The sequence below is a fragment of the Ornithodoros turicata genome, chromosome 1 (assembly GCF_037126465.1).
Source record: "Ornithodoros turicata isolate Travis chromosome 1, ASM3712646v1, whole genome shotgun sequence".
NCBI lineage: Eukaryota > Metazoa > Arthropoda > Arachnida > Ixodida > Argasidae > Ornithodoros > Ornithodoros turicata.
In genome coordinates this window covers 91,374,911-91,399,389 of record NC_088201.1, presented here as the reverse complement: position 1 = coordinate 91,399,389, position 24,479 = coordinate 91,374,911, and the positions used below count along the sequence as shown (strand labels likewise).

General features: G+C 46.1%; 1 protein-coding gene, 1 long non-coding RNA gene and 1 other non-coding gene across 3 annotated transcripts; all 3 read left to right on the top strand.

Annotated features, from left to right (window-relative positions):
• Positions 1–535: 535 nt before the first annotated feature.
• Trnap-agg (transfer RNA proline (anticodon AGG)) lies at positions 536–607 on the top strand. Its single transcript has one exon. It is a non-coding gene; the product is annotated as a tRNA-Pro (tRNA).
• Positions 608–1,362: 755 nt separating this feature from the next.
• On the top strand, positions 1,363–4,596 carry LOC135378735 (THAP domain-containing protein 1-like). The gene is made up of 8 exons (XM_064611827.1): positions 1,363–1,439; positions 1,519–1,711; positions 1,936–2,139; positions 2,199–2,237; positions 3,529–3,603; positions 3,740–3,799; positions 3,917–3,967; positions 4,507–4,596. Exons 1-8 carry the CDS (start codon positions 1,363–1,365, stop codon positions 4,546–4,548), a joined length of 741 nt encoding a protein of 246 aa, XP_064467897.1. The 3' UTR covers positions 4,549–4,596.
• A 13,887-nt stretch (positions 4,597–18,483) lies between these two features.
• Positions 18,484–18,905, top strand: LOC135366237 (uncharacterized). Its single transcript, XR_010414120.1, has 2 exons — positions 18,484–18,536; positions 18,592–18,905. It is a non-coding gene; the product is annotated as an uncharacterized LOC135366237 (long non-coding RNA).
• Positions 18,906–24,479: the final 5,574 nt, after the last annotated feature.

Genomic DNA, 24,479 nt, shown 5'->3' with positions numbered 1-24,479 from the left:
GCTTGAAACCTAGTGCGCGGACCACACGAAAACGCATCCCCAAGGACATCATGTTAACCATGTTGCCATGGGCACAGGTAGCTCTAGATACGCCACTGTACACACCGCTGCGGTAAATATTTTCTCTGCGAATAACGATCCGGTTTGTGTAACACTTAGAGAATGCAGGCATTCGTCGGCTCGTTGGTCTAGGGGTATGATTCTAGCTTAGGGTGCGAGAGCCCTCAGTTTTGTGTAGGGTTGTCTCATGCGCCTTCTAAAGTGCGGGTTACACACCGCCGCAGCGAAATATTTTCTCTGCGAATAACGATCTGGTTTGTGTAATAGTTAGAGAATGCAGGTACACGTCGGCTCGTTGGTCTAGGGGTATGATTCTCGCTTAGGGTACGAGAGATCCGGAGTGACGAGCCCTAAATTTTGTGTAGGGTTGTCTCATGTGCTTTCTAAAGTGTCGGTTACACACCGCCGCTGCGAAATACTTTCTCCGCGAATAACGATCGGTTTGTGTAATACTTAGAGAATGAAGGTATTTGTCGGCTCGTTGGTCTAGGGGTATGATTCTCGCTTAGGGTGCGAGAGGTCCCGGGTTCAAATCCCGGACGAGCCCAAAATTTTGTGTAGGGTTGTCTGATGTGCTTTCTAAAGTGCCGGTTACACACCGTCGCGGCGAAATATTTTCAGGCGCCCACAGCTCCCCATGGAGCCCATAGTTTGAGATAATTCAGGCAACACTGGACATACGACCAATGAAAATGCGTCGTGATGCCTAGCAGCCAGCCAATCAGCAACCTCTCCGTTTGGCTCGCCTTTCGGCCGGCCCTGGCTACCATTGACTTCTACTGGTTTTCATACCTGGCGCCCGTTATTCCAAAATAACTAAGACATTTTTGATAGGCTAAATACATATTTATTGATGCAACGTATAGATTCAAATGTTTGACTCATATATACACCGTGCGTACAGGACGTTTCGTTCATTGAATAGACTGCAACCAAAACAAGTTTGAACTTGCAAAGCACACACAGTCTACTTCTGGAGACGAGCGAAGTCCACGAGTACGTGCGTTTCACAGATGAGCATCTTCTTCTCATACTGGCAATCACAGGGGGGCCAGAAAGCCGCCATTTTTGTAACTACCCCAGCGGTCGCTTTCCGCAAAATCGCCATCTTGTCGTGTTCAACGTCACGGAATTATCGCCCAATCACATCTCGGCTTGGCTTGTTTTCTTTATTATGTTTTGTTTCTCCGTCTCAGCTGATCCGTGTCATCTGCTTCGCCGCTTTCGACGTCCGCTTTGACTTCGCGTGTTTGGCTATTGAATTGCGTTTGCTTGCCACACATGCCACTTCTGTGACAGGCCATGGTAGTGTGTTGTTATTCCGGTTGCGCTAATCGTTCAGAGTTTGCAAGTAAAGAATCTGGCATAACGTACCACCAGTAAGTATATACCCCTGTGCTCTCGGTTTCGATTCGTCTCATTATGTTGCCTTTGTTTGTTCTCGGCGGTACGTTTTAGCTTTCCCCGAGACGAGTCGTTACGATTGCAATGGGTGAATGCGATCGGGAGACCGGATTGGGTGCCAACGAAGTACAGCCGAGTGTGCTCAAAACACTTCAGGAACGAGGACTTCGACAGAACGTCGCTAACACGCGTGCGCCTGCGGGAGGGTTCCGTTCCTGTCGCACATCCGTCGGTTCAAGTTCACCAGGTACGTTTCGCCATAATTATGGTCGATAATCAATTGCATATAGCCACACTATGGGCCCAGAGCTTGGGTACAAAGGGAATTAATGGAAGGGACAGTTTAGCGGTCAAATTTGCCAAGTATTTGCTCGAGGTCAGGCCCTTCGACCACAAAATACGTTCACCAGTTCTTTTGTGTCTTTGGTGTTTAAAAGTCTGGTAAATACAACTCGTTCGTTGTCACGTCAGGAGGAGCATGACTTGCCAGCCAGACGGGAACCTAGCGGGCAAGAACCAATAGGCGTGTGCACGCCTGAACCCGGCACGAGCAACGTGAGCCTGCCTGAGCCTGACACACAGGAGGAGATTGAAGTGAGCATGGCGTCTGGATCTGACACTCAAGAGCCAATGGATGTGGGCCTGCTCGAACCAAAGACACCAGAGCGAATCCATGTGAGCACATATTTGAAAGCCTTTCAAATGTGATGCCGAACAATAGTATGCCGTTACAGGTAGACAGAACTACAAGCACACCTCTTGTGTCTGCTGTGGTAGGTATCATTTTTTTAGCATTAACCGCACAGTTTGTTTCACGAGTAAATCTTTATGGGTTTGTGCTGCCTTCATGTTTTTATTTGTTTTATACGATACATCAATTTCTCAGTCTTTCTTACTTAGTGGAGTGAAAGATGAACTGTATCGCATGCTAGTCCTTGAGTTGGTTAGCAAGCTTCCTATTCATTGTCATCCCCAGTTGACCATTAGGTCTTACTCAGAATTGAGCCACTTGCTCTGTGGCAGTGGTTGCCCAAACACTGGCCTCCCTTTCTCTTCTCCAAGTGTGTCATGGTTCGGTTTTTCAGGCTGTACAGAAGTTAGACCCAAGGTGTTATGCTCTTACTCATAATCGTGTGTAGGGAATCAACAGCTCAGGCTTCACTACTAAGCCACCTACCACAACTTAAATGTGAAGCCTCAGCAGCACAAACAAATGAACCACAGATGCATTGTGCCTGTCATGCACTTACACATTCGGTGCCTGGCTTGCATGTCACATGTATATAGTGTGCGACATTAAAAACTGATCAGAGCTCTTCATGAAGAGAGCAATAATCCTAAACCAGAGAGTATCTATGTTGCACATGAGTTACAACCAGGTGCTACTTTTGATGTGACACCTGTTTGTAACCCAAGTACCACAAAGGTAGCCCCCGGTTTCCGTTTATCAGTCTCACTGTGATGCACTCTGATCAGTTCTTAATGATGCACCCTGTATACCAGCACCCTGCAATATATCTATGGCATGACGATCACACAGAAGAGCAAAAATCATGAGAACACAGTAGGATTTAGTTCGGGCAACTATATTTGAAAAGCATTTCCAACGACCATAAAACCACATAAAACCCACTTCCTCACAGGTACCCCAAACAGATCTTGTACAGATTTAAACATGCCCTACGCATGAAAAAAACACTGTTCACTTTAATGCCCATCAATCGCATTTTCCATTAAAATTTCGCACACTGGGTCACTGCTTCGAAGACTACTCCCGCACGGTGTAAACCGAGGTTGTCCGCTACCCCCTCATATCTTGGCTTTAACATGGTGTTCAATGGACCAATCCCAGCATGCGCCTGGCATTTGTCCATACTGGATCCCAGCCGCGAATAATCCTGGATCCGCCCATGCTTTCCACGATACAGCACCAAACTCCATCTACAAATGCTGCAGGACTTTTGAATCTTGATTTGGAAGTTTTCGTTTTGTTCTGATTATCAAGGGGCCCTGAATGAAACAGTGTTTTAATGATAATGGTTCTTGCGTGCACTCTCCTTCCAGTCCAGCCCCACACCAGCCAAGGCTTCCAGCAGTATCAGTTCCGACACACCAGGGCGATTTGAACAGTCGCGCACGGTAAGCCTTCGGAAGTATTGACACTAGGGGCTTCTCTCATTCTCTCTCCACTGCAAATCAAATGTAGCCTTCCTCTTTGCCTCTGAGTATTGGGACTTTACACCGCGGTTGTGTACTTAATTTAATTTCTTTTCAGGGCTCTTCCGTTTGTCTGTTCACAAGCTTGACTCCGAACACTAGCAGGCCTGACCCCATGGTAAGGATTGTGCTCTCAGTGGAAAGACTAGGATGTACATAACTAACGCACAGGGGTTATGATCATACTGAACATCCTGTGTGTTACATTTGTACTGCTATTTCCACGTCTTTCCAGGACACAACCCCCAGTGGCTCAACTCCAAGCACCAGCAGATGTGAACCTTTGGTAAGAATTATACTCGACGTGGAAAAGAATTGCATGTTCATAACTAATACGTTAAGATTCCACTGTAGGTGCTGACTGCACCATTCAAGTATATGTTCCAGGAGCAGGCTTTCAAATACCTTATTTCATACAGTACAGGTGCATAAGGGAAAACCAATTAGACTTGAGCATACAGTTTAAACATATTATTGCCCCTTTCACGTCTACATTTCAGTACAGTGCAGTGCCGTTAGTTGCAGCCTGTTGTATAGTTACTGGCCCGAGGAAACATTTCTCAAATTATCTGTTGCCAGCACTTATTGGTGTTAGCAATGGGTATGAGGGTAGTCTGAGTGAACTAAGAGGGACAGTCTTTCTGACAAAACTGATCTGTCTCTGCTGCAGCGATGCTGGCAACACTTGTAGCCTAATAGTTATAGTTACAAAGCTCAGAGAGTGCTCTATATCATGGAGGGAATTCCCAGCTTGGTATGCATGCTGCTGATTATTACTAACCCCAATACTTGTCACAATGAATTGTACTGTTTGAATCAATAAAGATGGATTTGATCAAGCGCAATGGCGTGGAGAAACTTCTGTGATCTGCATGGCTGACTTTTTGTCATCTACTGTGACCACTGCAATGTGGATCTCTCCTCTAGTGAGTATATGCACAGTGCGTCAAAAAAGGAGCAGTGTTGTGCTACTGTGTCTCGTGATACTAGGTCCTAATTCACAAAGATATAAGGGTGCGATTGCTTCCATTCAGTGCTAGGTAAGTACGTCAAGAGTGCTCATAGTAAACAGTTAAATTCGAGACATCCAAGGTCTGTTTATCTGTACGAGTGATACGCTGAGAGCTGGCAGCTCACTATAGGCAGGCTAACTGCCGCATCAGATGTTTTTTTTAAATTTTAGTAAACATAATGTTAGGACAGTAACTGTAGACCTTCATACTTTCTTCGAATAGCCACCATATGAGTAGGTCCTGTACCAGACAGGCAATCATGCTGTGTTGTAAAGGAACTCTGAGCAAGCAGCTCCTACATGTATCTGACCAGAAGCACAACCTGTGCATGACTGCATGGCCTTGCATGTGGCTGCCACGTACTATCTAAATTGTTCACAGCTGAGTATTAATGAGGTTATTGGTACCTGTTGTCTCAGGCGACATCCTCTGAAGACACGCCAGTAAAGGCCTTCCTCAAAAAGGATGTCAAACGTATAGGCAACCTGCATACCCTCAGCAAAAAACGAATCAAGGCCTTGCAGCAGGCACAAAGACGCATCAAGCAGAAAGTTGCAAAGCTACAGCATGTGATATCCCATCTCACATCTCAGAACATTTTACTTCAAGAACACGCAAGCTGCCTCGAAAACATTGCCGGTGCAAACAAGGACTTGCTGATGAGGCAGTCAGCAAAAAGTGAGGGGACAAGCTTGCCTCATAAGTACAGCCCAGAGTTACGAGCGTTTGCACTTACCTTACATTTCTATTCGCCACGTGCATATAACTATGTAAGGCAGGTCTTTGACACGTGTCTACCCCACCCACGTACGATACGGAAGTGGTACCAGTCAGTCGAAGGTGAGCCAGGGTACTCAAAAGAAGCGCTGTTAGCCCTGCAGATGCGTGTTACGGACAACAACCAGAAAGCACTGTCAACTGTATGCAGTCTTATGGTTGATGAGATGGCGATTAGGAGGCATGTCGAGTGGGATGGGAAAAGGACTTATGGCTTCGCAACCGTTGGGCCAACCTCGGAGGATTCTTGTGCTGTAGCAAAGGAGGCATTTGTCATCCTACTTGTTTCGTTACATGAGCAGTGGAAGCTGCCGATAGGATACTTCCTTGTAGATGGAATAACTGGCGAGCAAAGAAGTAACCTTGTCCTTCAAGGCTTGTCTCTTGTGCACAATGTTGGAGTGAAGGTTGTATCTGTTACCTGCGACGGTGCTGCAGCAAACTTGTCAATGTTGCATAACTTAGGATGCTCGCTGCAGTTTGAAAATCTAAGGACCAGCTTTCCCCATCCTGACACAGCCGAGCCCATAAGCGTATTTCTTGACGCTTGCCACATGCTGAAGTTAATACGAAATGCATTTTCTCACTTCAAGTCCTTCATTGATGAAGATGGCAAGGAAATATCATGGGACTACATAGAGGCACTCCACTCACTTCAACAGAAAGAGGGGCTCCATGCCGCAAATAAACTAAGGAGGGCGCATGTTCAGTGGCAGCGGCAGCCCATGAAAGTCAATCTTGCTGCAGAGCTTTTAAGCATGAGCATTGCAGATGCCATACATGAGTGTCGTGATCTAGGTGTATCAGGGTTTGAGGACTCGGAGGCAACTGAGAGGTTCCTGAGAGTTATCAATAATGTGTTCGATGTGTTGAACTCCGTCAATATGCACCAGAAGTCATGGGAGAGGCCGCTCTGCCCGGAAAACATCGAAAGGGCACGCACAATGTTTCAAATAGCCACAACATACATTTGCAGTCTACGGAGGAGCAACTCTGGGCCACTTCTTGTGCAGACTAACCGGAAAACTGGGTTTCTTGGTTTCATCACATGCTGCAAGAGTGCCATCGAGCTCTATGACTTTCTCCCACTCTAAGAACCTTGTGACATACTTCCCAACACATCGCGTCAGTCAAGATCATCTGGAACTGTTCTTTGGTTTAGTACGTTCGCACGGAGGATACAACAATAATCCTACTGCAAGGCAGTTTGCAGCAGCACACAAAAGATTGATCATTAACACCGAAGTGGAAGCCTCTCAAAAAGGAAATTGTTTACCACTCGAAAATGTCTCCATACTGCACGTCAGCAGCGCTAGACAGCCCCTATCGGAAGACATAATTAACTGGACATCAAGAGGAAGAAGCATACCTGCAGAAGAAGTGACTCTACAGGAGGATCTACGTGAGCATAACTACTTCTCAGACCCAACGGAGCCATCAACTTTTGGTGAAAGAGTGATAGTGTACATTGCAGGACGTATAGTGTGCTACCTATGCGAGTATCTGAAATGTGACATCTGCATCTCCCACCTGACAGTCCGTACACCTTCCCTCTACCATTCACTAATACAACAAAAGGATTACTTTCACAGACTTCCCTATCCATCTGATGATGTGATCACCATTTGCAGGAAATCTGAGAAGCTGCTGCGTGCAGCTCTTTTCCAGGAGGGCATATCATCGGCAACACTTCTGCAAAGGTTAATCTTACAAGTGCTGGAGTCTATGATGGACAGGGGTGTGTTCAGCTCCATACGTAATGACCACATGCTCGAACAGACGTCACTTGAAAATCACTACTTTCATCTAATACGATCTATTGCTCACAAATACTTAAGCATACGCATTCATCACGCTTGCAGACTACGTACAGAAGAGTTGCACAAGATTAGATGCCGGCAAATGTACACTAAGCTTACCCAGTTCAAAGGACAATAGTTGCCTTAGGAGCCAAAGTACATGCCACTGTGATTTGTTATTATATTTGCCCTAATAAGTTGTTGTTCCCAATGATAAATGTGTACTAATTGGGCCATAATACTGTCATCTGCATTCATATTCCAATACTATACCCAGACGTTGCCCCAGTCCTGAAGCAGTGTCAGCAAAAAGGATTTCTTAGCACGACAGGAGAGAGCAGCCCTACAGCTATAATTACAGGAGAAACGCAAGTACTGCAGCTGATAGACTGGAACAAACGCTGGCAAGCTGCTTGAGGAATGATTGTGTGTGCGCATGAAAGTGAGATTTCGGTGCCTGATGCTGAAAACTGCTACAAGCTTTGTTGCTTTCGGGGTGATTTGGAGGTAAAAATTTTCGAGCACAGTGAGAATGCAGTTTATTGCTTAGAACGTTTTGTCAGTTGCAAAAATGCAGAAGTCACACTGCCTCCTTCCTTTGGTTGTATAATCAGCCCGGCTTTTGCAAGCAAAACAAAGCAGTCTGTTGAGAAATCAGCTTTACAGGCACAGTATGAGGTGACAGAAATCAGCAGACCTAGCGTGAAACAATGCGCGCAGGCTGCATTTCAGGTACTACGGTAATTCTTCAAATGTATTATCAGTGATTGTGCCTTATAAATAATGTGAGGTGAATGGAGGAATTACAGTTTTACCCAACAAGTAAAGTGGCACAAGTAATAAGCTCTCCTACAGCATTATTTCGTTTTTCAGACATCCCACTGTCTTCTAATTGTATTACACTTGGAGACCTACTTTTCTACTACAACGCGACAGTAATAACCAAAGCTGGATGATCTTATAAAATGAAACGGACAAAAACAAACGAACGGCGTTACAATGTTTACATCGACCCAGGTCGCGGTTCGTGGGCGCCGCCATGTTTATGGTCACGTGTGAACACGACAAGATGGCGCCTACTGGCACGCTCTCGTGCAGGTCCCCCAAGGTCGCCATTTTCCCATGTATTTGTTCCTATCCCGATGCGTGCAATGCCTATGGTGGGCTAGAAAGACTGGTGTGCTTACCGCCATATTCAATACATGGAATGCGCGATGCCCCTGTTTTGAAGCCAAGCTCCTGAGCTCCGGCGCTATGCGCTCGCTGCGAACCAAGCGGGTTCTCGTTGAACTAGTCCAACATGTGCCGTGTGTGACGGTGTATGTGTGCTTGACTATTTTTATAGCGAATATATTTGGACCAGCACTACGTTGGTTTGCCGCACTGACTGTTTACTAGCATCCGCAGTTCTTTGTAACTAAACCACGTGACATTTGCTACCGTCACGTCTGCCTAGCCGACGACCCCTGCAAGCGAAAGATATCGGAATGTTGCGAAGCACGTGACCGCATGTCTTATCTTCGTTGGATGATGACAGACGGGTCGAAAAACAAAATAAAGAGCGGTACTGCGTCCGAGAGCTCGCCTCCTTGATGGTTTCTTTCGCTTCACTCTTTCTTTTCAGCCTAGATTATCGAGTTGCTGTGTACAGGAAGCTGGGAACACTTTGTCACGGAACATAGGCCGATGGTAGATTGTTCAACTAAATTGTCATTTAGCTAAACTATGGCGCTTTCTATACAGTGTACCTCGCCGCACATCTTAGTTGTTATGTAATTCTTTTGTTCCCTATGTAACTATAAAGGAACATGGTGTCGGCATAAAAACCAAATTGTAGCATCGCAGTAGTATTCTCTCTGCACGCACGGTTTTACTGTTGACCAGTAGAACGACCGAGTCATACATATATATAGCGCGAAAGATATATTCCTTATTTCCTTGCTCCTTCTTCCTTGCTCCTTATTTTGTTGCAGATAGAGAGAGAGAGAGAGAGAGAAGAAAAAATGCCACACTTGTATTATTAACCGAAAATGCTTGAATGGAATTGATGTTATACAAAGGGTTCCTAGACCATCATGTAAAACTCATTTTATCCACTGATTGAGCGGCTTAAGAGCGCTGCTAGCGTGACATTATACAATAACAACGAATACACTGATGATGATAAATGGGGAAATTCGCCACCTGGGTTTGTGGCCCACAACCGACAGCCTTAATGCCGTCATTATAGATTATAAAGATTCAAGTTGAAAAGCGTAATATACATGTGCCCTATGACTTGCGAAGTGCCCGCTTGGTGTGCCCCCCCCCCCCCCCCCCCGCCATATTACTTGTGTCATACTACCCTCACTCGTTCTGAGACCTTTGTCCTACATTTTGCAATCGATCCGTTCACCGTATGTGCATCTGTTTGCATTTTCGTCGCTTGTAGGCGTCCTGGGGTGGCCCCGACTCTGTCGCGACTCATATCCCCATCTTTTCTGTTACCTCATCACCGCCATCATCAGGTTATATTAAAAAGGGCGTAACATAAGTTACAAATGAAACCTATTGACATTGAACACGGTTAAGGATATAATGTCATGATTGTTCAGTATATGGCCCCATGTTGAAGTGTAAATTAGGAAACCCCAACCGGAGTTTGAGACTTCATAAATGAAAATGCACTACTTGATATTGCCTTTTGCTATGAGGTACACTAGAAGTCAAGAGTCTTCTGCTTCAATACGTGATCTGTTCCTGGTGCCTAACACCCTTCACTGGAAATGGGACTGCCAAGTACTTGGTTGACATTCAGATCACAAGATGGTTCTTGAGATGCACCATATAAAATTTAAGCATGACAGACCTAAAATCCAGATATTCCACGATATTCCTTGGGCAGATCCTTGTACAAATTTTAACTGGGTCTGTAGCATCTGGAGAAATGTTAATATGACCTGAAATTTTTTCAAGGCCACTGTACACATGTCCACAAGAAAGTTCGTGTCCAAGAAGCCTTACAGGGGGAGGGGGGTAATATGTTTATTAAGAAAAAAAAGAAGGAAAGGCTAGCCAGGCAAAGAGCCGGCTTGCTATTTAAAAAAAAATGGGAAAAACGAAAAAGAGAAGGAAGGAAAGATAAAGGAAAAAACGTGGAAAACGAAAAAGACAAGGTCTACACTCAAAGACCATGGCTGACACGCGAAGCTTAGCATCTTAAACGTCGCATAAACAAAATTAGACCGCGATGGAAACTAACCCTGGTTTCAGGTTTGACGAAGGCACTGAAGGCGAAATGAGGAAATTAAGTGAGACTAAAAAGAAATATTATAGCTACGTCTTTGTTGCGTACTCCCAGCAAATTTGGCATATGACTACTCAAAGTATCGAACAAAAGAGGAACAAAATGACGCACAGCTGAGAACATATTATATAGAAGATGTGGGAAACTCCTAATTGATCTATCACCGTTGTCGCACAACTTAAAGTCCCGAATTATTATTAGTATGACATTACTTTAAAGCAGCACTTGTATCTCTATTTCTTATTAGGTCACTGTGGGAGGTAAATATGAAGAAGTCTTCTGCGGGTAGATCGGCAAAGGAAAAAAGTGGATATGCTAGTCCAAAAAGTCTCGGGACTGATTACTTCAGGACGCGATATTGTGGTCTTCTGGGCAAGACAATATTCCGAATGATTTTCTTAGAAGGTACGCCGAGTAAGCTGCGCAATTCCTCAAAATTATTTTCCAGATATCGCTGGACGAAGGGACTGTCCCGAACGAATGTAAATGCGCTCGTATAAAACCGATACGTAAGGCAGGAGTCCCGACTTTGGTTTCGAATTTTCTCTTCTTTCCAGCTTTTGTGAATTGCTAAAGCACATCTTTTGCAAACAATTAACATCATGATCAAGTAACAGCATTCCTTGCAGCATATCTTTCGTGGGGGCTACTCCGCTGTCATGGCCCTGTTTGATTTCATCCACGACTTTACATTTGCTTTATATAATTGAATTATATATTTATATAATATTACAAATTGAAATATTGGTTTTGCATCTCTCCAGGGCATTTGACCGTGTACGTACCCTATAGAAAGCTGACACATAATACCAAGATCATGGATTGGCTTCGGGACTGATTCCCTGTCTGATCGAACCCCATACATCTGGGGTATACGTCAGGAGTCAGCCTTGAGACTTTTGCTGTTTCTTGTCTATATGCACGATATGTTAAGTAACATTAATTGTAAAGCATGTTTATTCGCTGATGACTGTGTAACATATCGCGCGATATATTCCGAAAAACATAGTGATGTCTGGACGTGCGTCCTCAATATGCCGATCGTTCTCTCTCTCTTTTTCTTTCTTTTTTTTCTGTGTGCTTTGCTTATGGCTCACCTTGCTCGCCTTATATTACGCACCTTTGCAAAGCAGTTTAGAACGCATCAACGAGTGGTGTTACAAATTGCAAATCAATTTGAACACCGACAAAACTGTGTCTATGCTGTTATATGTAGAACAAAGGCTTTGCCAACATCATAGTATACTTGCAAGGGAGCTTAGTACAAATATCTTGGGGTCGCCGTCCCGTCCGATTTTAGATGGAATTTTCACGTGCACTTAATAGGCATCACAGTCAAGAGAAAGCCTGCTGCCTTCATTATGCTACTGCTTAGGTCAGACTACCGGTATATAGAACACTCGTGTTACCGATCGTCACGTTCGCGAAGGTAACTTGGGACCCCTTTGCTGCGTCTCTTTTGCGGGTTTCTTTCGAATTGTCGCCACTATACGAGTGTATTATGTGTATATATTATATAATTAATGCACGTTCCCTACTCCTTCCCAGGTTCTTTCTGGGACCAGTATTCTGAAATAAATGTATAAATCGTTATATTTTCGTGTCGTCCCCTTTGTCTACCGGATTCCTTCCCTCTACTGACTGCTCATATGCAGACTGTACAATTCTATCGCTTCCGTTGGTTAACTGCAGTTAACGTATGTCTCACGCTTATAGCCCACCACAGACTTAAACATTTCTATCACAATCCCCCGTCACCGGACCTCGCAACCTGGAAGGTAAAGGTCGCTCAGATGAAAGGAACGATGAGCACATATCACGAATATCACTACCCAAAGGCAGAACCGGCTGCTCGAACACGTCTTTATCGTTATCAAAGTACACGTGTCCCAGACCCGAGGGCTGATAGGGACACGCCGACGAATGTCAGCACTGATATCTGGGTGTGCCATTCGTTTGCTCCTGCAGGTAACACTCAAGGGGCATTTTGCATGCAGAGCAAAGAAAAGGCACGCTCATGGGTTAACGGCAGGTGTGTAATCACGTGACGAGTAGCACTGAAATGAGCCGCGAGAGGCGATTAGATCGCATAGCGCCGAGATACGCTTGGCGCCATCTCTCGGCAGGAACATCGGCGGGTACATTCGACAACCGCCGAACGGCTCACCAGTCCTTCTAGCCCACCATACAATGCCGGAGGCCGCCCTTAGATACCCCATTGTTACCAGACGTTGGCTTGCGTGGATTGTAGCGCGCTAAAGATCCAGTTGAAGCACAATCCAAGCCAGGCCAAGTCACCGAAGGAGAAATGGACGACTGCAGCGCCTGCGGCGCCTGGTCCGACAGGTACGCTATGTGATGCACGCAGCCGTGCATTAGATCCTTCCGATCGCTCAACACGTTTAAAAACGGACCAAAAAGTGAAACACGACAGAGAAAGTTGTTATACGCGTTTTATTTGGACATATAAAGACTAGATTCATTCGCAGAAACAACAAAAACATTTTGCCGCTAAACTTAGCGGGCTGCAGTGATCCGGAACGGCAACAGTGGGGTATCTAGTGGCGGCCTTCTTCATTGCACGCTTTTCCGAGGTGAATTTGGGGGACCTGCTCTCGTGTATGGGCGATTGCATTGAAGGGCCGCCCTGTGCTGGCAATGCACCGAAGGTCACACAGTCACGGAAAATTCTTGTGTCGTTACGAATCCTCTCTTCTTAGTCACTGTATTTGAAAATGCGACAGCGCTCGAAAGTTTTCCTCAGGCGTCAGCTCACCAAGCATTCCAGTTCCGACTTGGCTAGAATTTCCGTAGGTTGATACTTTATCGGAGATCAGTACATAGACATAGTCACTATAACTCACGAACAAACCCGCGAATACACTTCCTCTTTGGTCGTTGTGGCCAACCGACATCGGCGAGCCGCGGAGACGCAGCCACCTTGCTTGGAGCCTGGCCGACTGCCCGCGAAAAGTGAGCTGTCAGGTATTTCGAAACTTTGTCAACCAATCCCGGAGCGCGCAACATCCTTCGGCCAATGGGCATCCGTCATGATGCCTGACGATGCAATACCACGTGACTATGACGTGGTTTTCTTTTTCTACTACCGCGAATGCGGGGAGCTATGGAGGCCTGATATTTTCTCTACGAATAACGATCACTTTGTGTAATACTTAGAGAATGCAGGCATTCGTCGGCTTGTTAGGCTAGGGATATGATTCTCGCTTAGGGTGCGAGAAGTCCCGGGTTCAAATCCCGGACTACCCCTCAGTTTTGTGTAGGGTTGTCTGATGTGCTTCCTAAAGTGTGGGTTACACACCGCCGCGGTAATTCTTTTCTCTGCGAATAACGATCGGTTTGTGTAATAGTTAGAGAATTCAGGCATTCGTCGGCTCGTTGGTCTAGGGCAGTCTAGGGGTATGTGTTCTCGCTTCCAGGTAGTGTGTCTTACAATACTCTTTTGCTCCATGCTGACCCGTTTGGGAGACCATACAACGTTGGCAGCTTCGGTGATGCTCCGAAGGACATTGTTTGTAAAGAAGATGCAAGGTAAATGTAGATGGTAGCGATGGATGTAGATGGTAGCTTGCATTGGCCACCACGTCTTCAAGGGCGGCCATGATAAAGACCGTCAGCGCCATCCATCCGTTGCGGGGCAAACTACAAATTCCGTCATAATGACGTCACCTGGTACGTCACCATTACGTATAGCGCGGGGCGGGCGCTCGCGCTGCGCGTGCGTTCCATCGCGATGTCGAGCCGCGGAATGTCAGAACCGCTGTTGAAAGCAAATCCAAGAGCAAAAACTCGAACAATTTGTAAACAGAGAAGAATCAACACTAGCGACATGCGTGCAACAAAGGACACAGGAGACCAGGTGGGGGCTTGCTCTCTTTTATCACAGGTAAATTCGCCATGCCGTTGTAAACAGTATAAATACCCACATGAGACAATTGATGTTCTGAGGCTGGAACACAGAGACTTTTCAGTGACTTCCATCTTTCATCATAAATACCCACGACGGAATACTGCGCAAAATAACCAGTATGACAGTCCATGTACTGAATAAGCACGAAAGGATAACGTACAAATTCCAGCAAACACAGGTGGGGCCCAGGACCTTAATGTCGAATGCATGCTGCTATAGCTGTCCTTATGTACATCTGGAACTTACCACATATCTCTCGTACAAAGAAGGTGGAAGTGAACATATTTGCACTTGAAGATCACATTATATGATATTTGCATACTGTGTGGTGCTATGTCTGCCCACAGTTTTTGGCACTGTAACGAATGCTATGGGGGAATAAGAAGGCACAAGTCCATTAGCTCATTTTAGAAGTCTGTGATACTTTATCTTGCAAAACAGGCACAACAGTAGCAGCTTCCAGCAATGACAACCTTGTTCAGTGTGTACACACCCTGCAGATGACTACTTCTACTTCGATTACAACAGCATTTTTGTATTAAAGGAATGTCAAAGCATCGACAATGTTCTGTGCTTCTGCTATTTTATGCACATTTTGCCATGCGGTGTAGATTTGCAAGCTGCACAAAGTGCTTAGCCCTGCACATAACTGCTCCTACATACTTGCACACAACTACTGAACTCAGCGCAGGATTCAAAATATAAAATTACCTGCCAGGGATCTATGTACACAGGTATACACTTAATATGTATCAAAGAATAGGCAAACTGCTGAAGATTCAAAATAGAAAATGTATGCTAGGTATCTATTTACACAGGTGTACAAACACTAAACATAAATAATTGGCAGCACAGACTACTGAACTCTGCATGACTGTCAAAATACAAATAACACAGTAAGGAACTATGTGCAAAAATGCACTTTGACAAATCGTATGCTTCACAGGAATGAAAGAATTACAAGAGATCATGTGTAATCTAGGTTACAACTGAAAGCACTGGATAGACAACAGAACCATGCATATCCCTTTGCATGGAAAGAAAACTTCTGGTTACATCACAACAACGTGCAGAGATTATGAACTTAGTCTCGCTGCCTGCTGCAGTGCCTTCTGACGTAACGTACTACTTCGTACTTCCTCATTCCTTTCTCGTGCAAACCAGAACAGTCGTACCCTCAGAAAAAAGTGAAATACATCATCATACACGGATGCAAAACACAAACTCAATGTCTTTGGCACAAGTATGTCCAACGCTTCACACAGCTTGGACCTGACCCCTTGGGAGGTGAGGAATGTCTTAACGTTGGCTTTGAAGACTTCCTCACACGCACCCACAAACGTCGCAAAGGCAGGAAGAGGAACCGACAGCTCCAAAGTCAGTACTGTCCACATTCTTGACACTCAAATAAAGCAATAGCTGGCTACTGTCCTGAAATGTGGCATTCCCCCGAGGAATGTCACAAGTTGGACTTGGTGGTTTGAAATTGAAAAGACGACCATGAAGAAGAAAACGGCTATGAACAGTCACAAAGTGCGCAGTCAACGTACAGCAAACTCGTAGCTAACAACATGGAGAGCGACAGGAACCGGAAGAGTACTCGGCTCTGTCTATAATCTTACGTATTACGGGCAGACCGCGCGAATTCCTACATTAAAAACATGCATATTGTATTAGTACAGACATTATTCGCGCCTCCGATTAAATTATTTTTGTTTACCTTCGTAGTTTGCCCCTCAACAAATGGTTTCCTATCTCTGTTTGCTCGGCGCCGAAGTCCGTGATAGTCAGCACTTGAAGCCCGTTCCGGTTCCGCCACCGCATCCGTTACGCCGCGAACTCCATGGCCGCGAATCACAGTGTTGAACACGTTGCCGTATCGGTGGGTGTCAGTGTCCGTTGTCCCAAAAGTTCTCTACTTTTATGAGTCCCTGTCTTTGACCTCCGTTTCGTTTCACATATTTCTTGCTCGCCATCGTTTCCGGTGCCAAATCCCAGGGCCACTTGTAGGGAGCACTGTCTCGGAGCGCCTAGCGCTTTGCAAACCAATATAACATGTGCCGCTGATTCCAATTCACCAGATTCAGATAGCGGACATTTTTTATCACAGCTCTCATATTTGCTTCTCAGTGTTCTCGTATGTAGCATTCCACTTCTGGCGTCGAACAATAGGCCGCTCTCCGGAGAGTTATCATAGAGGTGGAGCACATTTCCTATGTCAGTTTTCCAGTCTCTGTAGGTCGCCAAAGCTGGCTTCTGTTCCATTCGTCTCCTCTAGTCACGCGTTTCTACTGTAATTATCTGTTCACGTATTTGTTTGGCCGAGGGTTTTGGTGAGTCCCGATCCAGAAGCATAACTGGTATTTCGTACTTCTCCGACAGTTTTTTGGCCCTCAGTTTCCATTTCGTAGATAATCCCATTAAGTGTATAGCCTTGTACAGAATTCTTGGCCATCTATGTTCGTCCATAGTGCTCAGTCTCACCTCGTACGTCACCTTGCTGCAAGCTTCTCTTGCTTCGAACGTAGATACTCCCATGTCGCCGAGTACAGCTTCATTAGAGGTAGACTTGTGGGCCCGGAGTGCCATTCGGCCTATTTCCCTTTGTTTCCTCTCCATGTATTCTCGTGTGCTTGATCCAATACAAATTATTCCATTGCCGAAAGTTAGGCTAGGAACTACTACAGTTTTCCACAGTTCCCTTACCACTTGTGGGTAACTGTAACTCCACTGCGCAACTCTGTTTAGATACCCCATTGCCCGCTGTGCCTTCGTTCGCAGCTTCTGCTCATACTGTTGAAAACCAGTTGCAGCAGTTTCGATGTTGATTCCCAGATAGGTATAAGAGTCCAGATTCGGTATATCCAATCCTTGAATTGGGAGCTTTGGGGGGTTACCTTGCTTCCCTATGTATAGAATTCCAGATTTCTTGGTGTTGAAATCCAGTCCTCTCTTTGTTGCAAAACTTCCACATCCAGGCAGAAATCAGGACTGGTTCCCGAATGGTCCCCAAGTGGTTCCATTTGCAGTTGAATGGTCCCAGATGGGTCCCCAAGTGGTATTAACGGTCCCACTCTGGCTTTAAGCGGGTTCCATTCTGGTCCCCGATGGGTCCCCAAGTGGCGTTAGTGGTCCCATTGTGGCTTTAAGCGGGTTCCATTCTGGGCCCAGATGGGTGCCAAAGTGGTGTGTGGTTCCCACTCTGGCTTTAAGTGGGTTCCATTCTGGGCCCAGAAGGGTGCAAAGTGGTGTGTGGTTCCCACTCTGGCTTTAAGCGGGTTCCATTTTGGGCTCAGATGGTTCCAGCACTTCCAGCTGGAGCCTCACAGGTACCATTTTGTTCCCAGAATGGTCACTTGAGACTCCAAGTTGGGCAGCTTCCCAGCTTTCCCCTTTGAGATTTCATCTTGTCCACACTTGCCATATATCCTTCTGGTTTTGTTAGATCTATTACTCTGATCTATTTTAGCACGTGCATGATCTCTTTTTATTGCTGTTTATCCAGGTGCGTGCGACTGCGATCAAATATATGCTGTATCCCTGTAACTCCAATTCGAGCACATATTCTCATCTCAAGGTGCATATCTTAACATATAAAGTACCAGAGAAAGGTAAAAAATACATCTCAACAACAACAAAAATTAAGCTAAATAACTAGAAGAAAGACAACGAAAAAAAGAAAAGGTAACTGCAGAGGCTGATGCAATGTGAAGACGCTACGGCGGCTACAAATTCAAACTTCAAACGGCGAGAGCCGAGAGGGAGAGGAGAGGGCGAGAGAGGCGAGAGTGGCATGGCGGCATGGCAGTTGGTGCTTGAACGCGTCGCAACAAGTTGGTTTGGTCTTCAGTTGCCGTCGCAAGGATGGTGTATCTCCTGTGCAGTATTTACGTGTGTTTTAGTGGGCTTTGTAAGACAATGTGATGACAATGGTTCCTATGCAACACATTGTCGATTTCCCGGAAGAGTTTTGACGCCAAGAAGACGTAAACGGCGTAGGGCAAAACGCACTGTGAAACGCCAATCGGACTGCACGTCGCGAATGTTTGCAGGTATGAGTGATTACCGTGATGTTTTGATTACTATTAAATAGATGTTTCATTTTAGAAACTTAGGAGGAACTTGAAGAGAAACAGGATAAGAAGATTCCGAACGTACGGTGAAGAGGAAGGGGGTGTCGCGACCCGCATGGAAAACAGGAGTGTCATGTGTCATCTTCTCTAAGAAAATACAAGATGTGAGGTGGCCAACGAACGAAAGCTCCCTGTATTCCGTGAGTGCATCGCACAGTCAGGCATATGCTTTGTCAAGACACAGTGAGTGATCAGACTTATACTACGTAGTATGAACATGTAGAGATGTATTGATTATTTCTTTCTGCTCAGTGTATGCTTTTAGCAGAATAAACGGTATTTACTTGAGCAATATCTGCATTTCTACGCATTATTTTCAGTCATGCATTCAGTGGCCTCAGCTGCTAAGTAGCCGGATCCCGGACCACTGGATCAATTCCACTGGTTCCAGTTCAAGTGGGACCATCGTGAAGCTGGTTCCACTTTCAACTGGTCCCAGTCACTAAGTGGGACACACTCAAAGTGGGACCTGTCCAATAAACCACTTTGAAGTGGTCCCACTCCAGAGTGGTCCCATTCTGAAGTGGTTTAACGAACTGGTCCCCCATGGGACCACTTGGCAAGTGGGACCAGAGTGGGACCATTACTGGGGTGGGACCAGGGTGGGACCATTACCAGAGTGGGACCAGTTCGTTAAACCATTTTGAAATGGTCCCATTTTAGATTTCTGCCTGGGTATGTTAAGCATGTTTTGTAGCTCTTCCTCTCGCTCCGAAATTAACAAAATGTCGTCCGCGTACAAAAGTCCTGGTATAGTTAAATGTCGTTGCTTGCCGTCTTCCCAGTATTCCAGTTGGAGTCCCATTTCCGATTTCAGGAGAAGTTCTTCCAGTTCCGCTATATAGATATTGAAGAGTGCAGGCGATAGTGGGCAGCCTTGTTTCACCCCTTTCTTGATTGGTATGCTGCTTGTCGTCTTCCCTTTCCATTTTGCAGCTGCTGTTGCACCATCATACATAGCCTGAATCATTACAGTTAGATCATCTTCAATTTTGTATTGTTTAAGTATATCCCAGAGCTTTTCCTGTTGTACGGAATCATATGCCTTCCTGATATCAAGGAATCCGAGATACAAAGTTCCGTTTTGTTTTCTTTTGATATCTATCAGCTGTGTTAATTCAAATAGGTTATCCTCCAATATCCTGTCCTTTCTAAAGCCGTTTTGCATCTCTCCAAATATTCCTTGTTCTTCCACCTGTTGTTCAAGTCTATTTCCAATTATCCGTGCAAAGGTCCTGTAGGCTGTAGATGTCACAGTTATTGGTCGATAGTTGTTGAAGTCTTGTTTATCCCCCGTTCCTTTATATAGCAGAGTTATCCGTGACTCCTTCCATTTCATTGGGATTTCTTTTGTCCTCCACACATTATTGAATAACGTTGTCAGCCACTTCTTTCCTTTGGGGCCTAGCTGTTTCAGTATCCTTGGAGATACCCCATCGGGCCCTGCGCTGCTTGAGGCATCCAGTCTCTGCAGTGCATGATCCACCTCTTGTAATGTGATTTCCCCTGTGGGGATGCTTTTGTTGTTTTCCTTGGTTTGTGTATCCAGTTGTACGGGTATTGTAGTTCTACCTCCTGTCTCACTGGACATTTGACTGGTCAGCCATTTTTTGGAGCTTCTTAATTTCCTCTATATGGGCTGGGGAACTAGAGTCTGAGTGCTTCTGCGGTTTTTGTGTCAATGACTTGATATAGCCCCAAAATTTTGTCGGTGCCTTTCTGCCTGCTGTCTTCAATGACTGGATAAACTTTTGGTCCACTTGTTTAATCTTGTTTTGTATCATGCCTGCAGCTTGCTGTTTAGCTGTCCGATATTCTTCCCATGGCCCCTTGATTATATCTTCTGGTTCTTGGTTAGCTACTGCTTTCCTGTGTCTTGCCAGTGCTTTCTTCCTCTTTTGAATGCTGTTTTTGACTTCATTGTCCCACCAGCTCTTTAATGTTCTATTCTTTGAGGGAGCCTCCTTAATCCTTGTCTGTACTTCAGTCGCTAGCATGGAGGTCCATTCATCATAGGCTGTAGTCACTAAGTCCTGTTTCTCCAGTTGTTGTGCAATTTCCTCCTCCTCTTCGGGCCGGATAGACCTCCTGCGGTGTAGTTCTTGATTTGTTGTCTGATTACGTCCCCCAAAGGATACTGTTATTCTATTGTGATCGCTTCCAACACTCCACTGGCCTTCTTCGTCTATGTGAATCGTATTCACTCTCTTTGCTAGATGTTTTGAGAGCAGGCAGTAGTCAATACATGTCCTCTTTCCCCTGGCATTCCACGTCTACTTCCCTACACATTTGTCTGTTAGGTTGCCGATGGTAAGGTTATGCTTCTCCGCAAACACTTTTAGTGCAGCTCCCTGTCGATCAGTTTCTTCATCTAATTCTTCAATATGTGTATTGAAGTCACCCATTATTAGGATTTCGCCCTTGTCTTTTATCTCTAGTATATCTTTATGCATGCACGTCAGTATCTTGTCATTATGAGTGGATGAATCATGTCCGGTCCAAAGGTATATTACTGCAAAGTACACCTGGGTTGCTCCAATCCTGCCTTGCATCCATATGTGTTCCCTACATTCGTGTTTCATCCGGCTCCATTTCATTGCTTTCCCTGTGAGGATTCCAAGCCCCCCCCCCCTTGCCGTTCCCCGCCATTGCGGTTACATCCTTCCCAGTGTATTCCATCCAGTGGGGGTGGGGGTTCTTCATTTCGTAAATGGGTTTCGGTCAGTCCATATATGTCTACCGCTCCTGTGCTAATGATGTCTTGTATTTCAGTCCACTTTTGTGCCCTTCGTCCTCCTTGCATGTTTAGGAAGCCAATTGTAATTTGCCTTTTTGTCTTCTTACGTCGATGTCTTCCCCCCTCCCCCCTTATACTTCGTCACTCCTTTATGTTGGTCTGGATCCTGGTGTTTTACCATCTCCCTCGATGGGAAGGGGTCCAACCTCCCCGGTTGGATCCATTCTTGCAATTGATAAGCACTGATGATTACATCCACCAAATCTCTGCCTTGTTGGTGGCGGTGATCCCTGTATCTCCAGGTCTGTCTCCTTTCGAGGTTCTTCAGTGGGAGAGGAATGTACACCATGGGAAGCCCTAAAAAACTTGCTGTCCTGTTCCCAATGGTGACACCAAGCCTTGTGGCAGTCTCTTCGCTGTAATGGATGCCATCCTCATCTACGTCCTGTGGCCTCCATGGAGTCCTGAGTACCTTGCCTCTTCCTCCCAGCATTTCTCGCAGTGCATATATTTCTCTATTCAGGGTTGCAGCAGCGGTCTGCATTTCGGGCCCCCTCTCGTAAATTCCAGGGATGGTGCAGATTTCAAAAGTGGCCTGTGGGTACTCCGTTGATGCCCGTTCGAGCCAGTCATGCGGTTTGTTAACCACAATATCTGCTGTGGCACCAGCCAGCAGGTCATTAGTACCTGCTTGGATTGTCATCCGAATTTCATCCTCTCTGGACGTTTGCAGCTGAAGTTCCGCTTGCTCCAGGATGTCATCCACTCCTGCTCCACCTTTGGCATATACAGTCAACCCGCGTTTATCCGGACTTCATTTATCCGGATCCTACGCTATCCGGACAAAAAAGCATGGGGACGGATTTCTCCCAATGTATGTCGCCCTCGTTTATCCGGACTTCAGCTTCAGGACTCGAACGGGAATTCCAGGGAACAGAAGGGACTAATACCCAACAATCGGCTTCAGTTATCCGGTCATTGTCCAAGAAGGACACTTGGCCCAGGCCCTACACCTATAGTCAAGCGAGGTCGAGAACCCTGTTCGTGGACTCCTTTTTACTGACACAAAGAGGGTGTTGCTAGGAAGAGTTTTCTCCCTTTCCGACTTTGCACGTTACACAAAAGTAATCCACTGAGCAGTCTGGTTATTTCAGACTGAGAAGGTCCGCAACAAGAACCCCTGCGCTGCAATCACTGATGATGACATCGTCAGTGTCGTCGCTTCCGATAGTGTTCAAGAAGAATCTGATGATGAAAGCGGAGATGGCACCAGCTGTGACGGTAGAAAATGCGTGGGCGGCACTGAGAACAGCGCTAGTATCTTTCGAACAACAGAACAATATTTCGCAAGTTAATACCATTAGCAAAGTTTTGCACGAAGTGAATGTGCGTATTAAAACGAAACAGATGACAAGGGATAGTTTTCTGTGTAATGGTCAGTAAAGATGTAATTTTAGGATCACTCTGGATTATCGTGTTTCACTTATCCGGTTCCCCCGCTATCCGGACATTTTCACAGGAAACGGAGCCGTCCGGATAAACGCGGGTCGACTGTATTCTGACGTCGCTACTCTTCTGTGTTTTCTCTCTAACGGTATTGGCCAACCGGAGCATATTTGAGTCTCCCACGAGCACTGCAATCCTGCTCCGGTTCCGGGCACTTCCGCTTTCGAGTTGTGGTTGTAGCTTGCGTCGGGGGCTGTTGTTTGTCATGTTCGGATCTAGGTTGTGCACCTTGTTGCTTGTTTCTACCGTGTTATCAGTGTCGGTTCCAGGTTCCTTTATCTTGGTGTCCTGTTGCACCCCACTGTTGCATCTCATTGTGGCTGGTGTTCCCCCTTGGGCTTGGCAGCGCGGACTGCCGTCACTGCGTTGCGTCGTGGCCTTCCCTTCTCTGTTGGGGGTGTTTTCTTCGCTATATGGAGGGCCGAGATTCCTATCTTTATCTGCACACTGCAGCGCCTCCACTTGCGTCTGTAGCTCCTCTATTTTTTGCTGCATCCTTTCAAGCTCCTTATTGTGGATCTCCTTCATAAGTTGCAGTTCCACCTTCGTGTCGTCTCGTATCTTGTTGTGGTCTGCAAATCTTGCCTCTTCCATTTCCCGTATTTTGTTCTCCCAGGAGGTCTGAATAGCGGCGATCTCAACACATACGGTGCACGTGAATGTAACCTGTTCCGCATCTTTGAAGCTCGAGAAGGGAGTTTCGTCCGTGTAGCACCAGCGCTTGCAGTTGCCGCACTGCACCATGTCTGTCGACGTTCGCTTAGCCATATTTCTCGCCACGTACCTCAAGATTGCGTACCGCACGGTTTACTCTATTTATCCTGCAGTTGGACACAAGTAAACTAGCTTACACTTACTAACTTTTCATGAAAAACTGGAGAAAGCGAAACCACCACCTTCAAACCGCCGCTATGTCGCAAACCCCCGTTTTGCAAGTGTATCATGAAGGGCGTGTATCATGAAGGGCGCAGGGTTGCTAACACAGATTTCGTATTTTTTCCCGCTTTCGCTACCATTTATATTTACCTTGGAAGATGTGGCGAGGTTTGGGTTAGAGCCCTGCGCGGATGAGGTTTTTGGCATCCGCATCCGACCCGCATCCGCGCACACGTTATCCGCATCCGACCCGCATCCGCACCATACACAACAGTTTACATCCGCATCCGATCCGCTGAGCAAAACGCATCATCCGCATCCGATCCGCAAAAATCCGCACGTTTCGAAAGACGCGTAAAGACCGCCGGAAGCATGTTGGTATAATTTCGGATGCCTCCATGCTGTCACGGAAGGACTCAGTCATGACGACAAGCAAAGGTAAACCTTTCAACAAACGCGATATGGAGAGACTTCTGGAACGCGTGGAACGCTACCTCGTCGGCGCTCGCGCGGTTCGAGACGCCTGAATGCCACCTCTCCCGTCTTGGCGCCGTGCATAGTCAAAGATGAACCAGAGCATGCGCTCGCTGTCGGCTGTCGGCGCGCAATACAAATAAATTGCGGGTGGAAAAATGACAGCACGCGGTATATCCGCATACGATCCGCTACCGATCCGCTGCCTTCGTATCCGATCCGCATCCGACCTCGAGCCATCCGAATCCGATCCGCACACCGCAGGAAGT

Excerpts from the sequence above, each read along its gene's own strand:
- LOC135378735 (XM_064611827.1), top strand. The coding sequence starts at position 1,363 with ATGGTAGTGTGTTGTTATTCCGGTTGCGCTAATCGTTCAGAGTTTGCA. Across the intron at positions 1,440-1,518 it reads TCTGGCATAACGTACCACCA|CTTTCCCCGAGACGAGTCGT; the intron begins GTAAGTATATAC and ends GGTACGTTTTAG. Across the intron at positions 3,968-4,506 it reads CCAGCAGATGTGAACCTTTG|ATGGATTTGATCAAGCGCAA; the intron begins GTAAGAATTATA and ends GAATCAATAAAG.